Source organism: Mastomys coucha, unplaced genomic scaffold (genome assembly GCF_008632895.1).
Source record: "Mastomys coucha isolate ucsf_1 unplaced genomic scaffold, UCSF_Mcou_1 pScaffold13, whole genome shotgun sequence".
In the NCBI taxonomy this organism is placed as follows: Eukaryota; Metazoa; Chordata; class Mammalia; order Rodentia; family Muridae; genus Mastomys; species Mastomys coucha.
The window spans coordinates 69699981-69704661 of record NW_022196895.1 but is presented as its reverse complement, the minus strand read 5'-3'; the positions used below and the strand labels follow the sequence as shown (position 1 = coordinate 69704661).

The following is a 4681-nucleotide window of genomic DNA, read 5'->3' as shown; positions in this document are numbered from 1 at the left end:
CTCAAATTCCATCTCTGTTGGGAGCCGAGCTATCATCTCTGCAGCCATCTGGGGCTATTTACTTACAGGAGGTACTTTTCCACCCTGACATGAGACTTGTTTTCCTAGAATGATGTTTTTGCAAAAAGCCCACCACAGCTGAACACACTCTGATAGCATCTTGTTTTTCTCAAACACATCCTGGACTTGTGGTTAAGTGTCTCTAGCTGCACTCCCCAGCTTGTGCTTATGTATACCCAGAGTTGCCTTTCAATAAACGAGACTTGACCAGACAGATGACTGTCTTGTCAGACTGTCTTGTCTCAATTCTTGGCATCTCTTGCCCCTCCGTCCCCACTCTCTCGCTTGCAGAACCTGTTGACATACCTGTGGACCAGGTCAATCTCCAGTGATATACCTTCTCCAACAAAGACACACCCTCTCTAATCCTTCCCAAACAGTTCCACTAACTAGGGACCAAGCATTCAAATATGTGAGCCTATAGGGCCATGCTCATTCAAACCACCACAGTACCCAATAAGTTATAAGCACTCTCAGTACATGTTACAGTTTTTATTCTGTAAGTTATCACCACCCTGTAGAGGATGGAGTAGTATTTCTTCTCGTTCTTTTTAAAGATGATTTTAAGACAATGACATTTTTAAGATCATCAGGAATTAAAGATAATGTTGCACGCCAGCTTCTTGGTATCTTGGTCGGTAGCAAATAACAAAGTTTTGTTTTATCAAAATCAAAAAGCAAATACATTTTTTAAATGCTTAAGGTAACAATAATTTCCCCAAGCCTCAGAGGTGACATATTAGAAATGTGTGTCACCTGACAGAGAGGAACTGAGGAAGGAACTTTTGGGGTATCAAGCATGTTAACTGTTTGAAAGACGTGTGCATCTATTGGGCTGGGGAGATGGTCTAGTCCATACAAATAGGTATAAGGGCCTGCATTCAGCTCTCAGAACCCACATTAAAAAAAAAAAGCTGGTTCACTGGAGTATAGTTATAATCTCAGTGCTGTCTCACCAGCCATCAAGCCTAGTCTAATCAGCAAGCTCCAGGCCAGTTAAAAGATCCTGTGTCAATGGAAAGGTGGACGATGCCTGAGGACGCCTCTATGAGTGCACACAATTGCATGGAAGTTTACTTTGGGGGCAGAGATACATCCTCTTTTCTGTTCCAATCACTTGAGAGCCAAAGAGGTTATCCTATGAGACAGACCAGAAGCAGCACCATGCCCGGGCAGGGCACTCACCCGGGCCACTTTCTCTGCTGCTCTGGACTTTACAGGATTTTATTGGCATAGAAGAACAGCAGGATCTCTGGATGGCAGTGGCTCTGAAATTAGAAATTTAAAAAAAGGTACACGTGAGGGACGTTGCCATGTGGGATCCTGGGGACAGAGAGGCAGGAGTGGAAACAGCCAATGACTTGGACGGAGCCAACCATAATATCGTGTGGATCATCTTCCAGGCATCTTGCATTTACATCTTGATACTGACCCACTGCAATTGTAATGCTAGCTTCAGTTACGTTAGGGGGTGATGGGAGGTAAAATTCCTGCTGCTGCACTGGGTGGTGAGAGACCCCAGGAGGATGCTCTCCTGCCCTGGCTCACTCACCAGCTGCCGGGAAAGCCTGGGGTTCCTCCGATCTTCTTCACTTTGGAAACTCTGCTCCTTTCTGGGTTTCAGATACGGGACACAGGCTCGAAGAGTCATTTTGCAAGCCTTGGGGGTGGGGTGAGAGGGGAAATAACATGGCTGTCTGATTGCCTAAACTATGAGAAAATTCTAGAATCCCGGGCTGGGCAGGTGATCCTAAAGAAATGCAGCCAGCCCATCTTTGGTCACTGAGGCTGGAAAAGTAATTCTCGGGTCGTTTGTGAATGAATCTAAAAGGAGTTCTGCTCATGAAGTGGCCATGGACCACATGCAGAGGGCATAGCTCTGCCATGTTGTATACAGCCTCTCTTACACCACATCCACGATCTCTCTTCCTCCCTTCCTCTCCCCCTCTCAATGTGATTTGATAGAGCTCTTTGCATTCAGTGTTTTTGAAGCACTCAACCCAGCCTCACGATCCTCTAGAGACCTGGCCTTACTTACCTATCCATCTAGCATATATCCGTTGGATTAAAGCAGAGGCAGACCAAAGAGCAAGCCGGCGAGATTGTACACCGGAGGCCCCTTTGTCCAGCTTTACGTAGACGGCCATTCTAACTGGCAGGAACTCCAGGGCCTGGCTTCTCCAGTTAGCAAAAGCTTCCACCACTCCCTCTAGGGACAACCGAGATCTCATAAAGTGAAAAAAGAACGACAGTCTTACCTTGGCAACCCGAGGGCTTTCGTCCTGCAAGTGGCTTAGGAGGGAATCTTGGGTCTGGTTAACTTGGTGAGTGAAAAATTTCTTCCACCTCCGCCCAACAAAGGCAGCCAACTGTCCAAAGAGGACAAAGGCCGAGTACCGCACGCTGTCGTCCTCCTGTGGGGTTTCATCAATAAGAAAACAGAGACAGGTCTCTATCATCGGATCTCCATCTGGGTGGACCATGGCCATCAGGAGTTGTACATTAAAGGGTGGACATCATTGCCAAGGCCCTGTGTCTCTTTATTCAATAGGCAGACACCTCTGCCCTTAGAGGTCTCGGCTTTCTTTCCAGTCTCTCTGGAAGCTGCTTCCTGACATCGCCTAAAACGTTCCTGCTTTCTTCGTTCTTTATCTCCTTCCCTTCCTGTTTCCTCTGTCTCTCTCCCTCTCTCCCTTCTTACCTTCTTCTTCTCCTTCTCCTTCTTTCCTCTCTCTCTCTCCCCTCATCCCCTCTTCTTCTCTCCCTCTCTCCTCTTCCTCCCAAACAATCAAGATAAAGTTAGTTTGTGGAAGGAAGCACCCATGTTTCTAAGTGGTATTTAATTTGAGTGGCAGGCAAGTAACAAATCAGAGAAAGATTTGACAGAATAGGATACGCCCAACTCTAGTGAGAGAGAAAGGAAAGCTACTTTTTTTTTTTTTTCCTTTTGGTTTTTCGAGACAATGTTTCTCTGTGTAGCCCTGGCTGTCCTGGAACTCACTCTGTAGACCAGGCTGGCCTCAAGCTCAGAAATCCGCCTGTCTCTGCCTCCCAGGTGCTGGGCTGGGATTCAAGGCGTGTGCCACCACTGCCCAGTTTAAGGGAAGCTACTTAAGAGAGCAACACCGAGAGAAAGAAAGAAGCAGAGGAAAAGAGCAGTTTTGCCAGGACATTTATAGAGAGACAAGTCACAGAGAGAGAACAAGCTAGACACAGGTAGAGACAGAACAAGCCAGAGAAGAAGGAGCCAGAAGATAAGAAGAGATTGCCCAAGTTAGTATGAGGCCAATCAGAGGAATTAAGTAAGAAGCTGAGAGAAGCTAGATTGAATAAACTTGGAGAGGAATCTGAGCCAGAACAGCTGAGTCGAATGAGCCAGTCAGAGGTCAGAAGAACTAGGAAGGGTGAGCTTATTCAGCTGTAAGTCTCAGAGACTGAAAACATTCTAGGCCTAGATAAGACGGTACAGAGGGTTAGAAGCTTCCAGGACCAGGCCTAGGTTAGCAGACAGAGGCAGTGAGCCTTGGAAACAACAGTTACATTACTACAGGAGAATAAGAGTTCATTTTACACATATTGGGTCCCAGGCCATTCCATGCCATCTCCAATGAAATATTAACATCTGTCCCTGTGGAGGAAGGAGGGCCATTGACAGGAGAGGTATCAGCTCCGATGGAACGCCTTAGCTCTGTAAGCCCAGGTTCTCTCCCTTTTTCTTGAGGAACTCACGATGTGGCTCCACGGAAAATTAGGGATGCAGGGACAGTGGAGATTGGCTCTGGGGATGAATAAAGGTCCGAGGCACTTCTGACAGCTGCTGTCTTTGACAGAAAGGCAGAGAAGAACAGTAGCTGACTGACCCCGTCAGTTCGCAAGTCAGTTACAGAAGACTCCTCACTTTGAGACTCTGTGTTGTTGCATTTTTCAGTTGGCCCATTTTATCTTGTGGCTAAAGTGCAGGGGCCACAGTCGGATGGCTGCTTCGAAGATGCATAGGGGTTCTGTGAACTGGGGTGGGGTGGGGTGAGGTGGGGGCAGGCCCTAATCTTTCCTCAGCCTCCTCGTTTTAGAATAAAGGTCATTGCAGAGCCTACAGAAAAGGGTTCTTGTGACAACCGCATGTGTATCGACAGCAATTGTGTGGCACTGTGAATGACACACAGGAAGGACTCACTGAGTGCTAACTTGTTGTGGAGAAGAGAATACTGGGCACAGGTCAGCACCATCATCGTCATCATCACTAGTGTATGTATTCCATCCCCTATTGAAAGAAGAACTTCTCAAGGGAGAGCAACAGGATTCTATCCATCTTCTATGGAGTTCTCTCCATAACCCCCATCTATAACTTCTCATAATTCTTCTCAATAAAATGCATTCATAAATTAGTGACTAATATAGACCTTATTTCTAAGAAACACACTACCCACAGTTCTCATTTCTTTTTGGTTCTGTGTTTTCAGACAGGCTCTTTTTATATAGTCCTGGCTGTCCTGGAGCTCACTATCTAGACCAGGCAAAACTCTAAATCACAGAGCCTGCCTCTGCCTCTGCCTCTGCCTCTGCCTCTGCCTCCTCTGCCTCCTCTGCTTCCTCTGCCTCCTCTGCCTCCTCTGCCTCCTCT

At 46.9% G+C, this 4681-nt stretch overlaps 1 protein-coding gene across 4 annotated transcripts in view; it reads right to left on the bottom strand.

The window, feature by feature from the left end:
- Positions 1 to 533: 533 nt before the first annotated feature.
- Mro (maestro) overlaps positions 534 to 4681 on the bottom strand; it is an 18370-nt gene continuing 14222 nt past the window's right edge. For all 4 annotated transcript variants that reach the window (XM_031366013.1, XM_031366011.1, XM_031366012.1 and 1 more), the window contains 3 exons: positions 2319 to 2474; positions 1613 to 1720; positions 534 to 1328 (listed from right to left, as the gene is read on the bottom strand). In XM_031366013.1, the coding sequence (XP_031221873.1) occupies positions 1275 to 1328; positions 1613 to 1720; positions 2319 to 2474 (318 nt within the window). In that variant the 3' untranslated portion in view covers positions 534 to 1274. The remainder of the gene's footprint in view (positions 1329 to 1612; positions 1721 to 2318; positions 2475 to 4681) is intronic.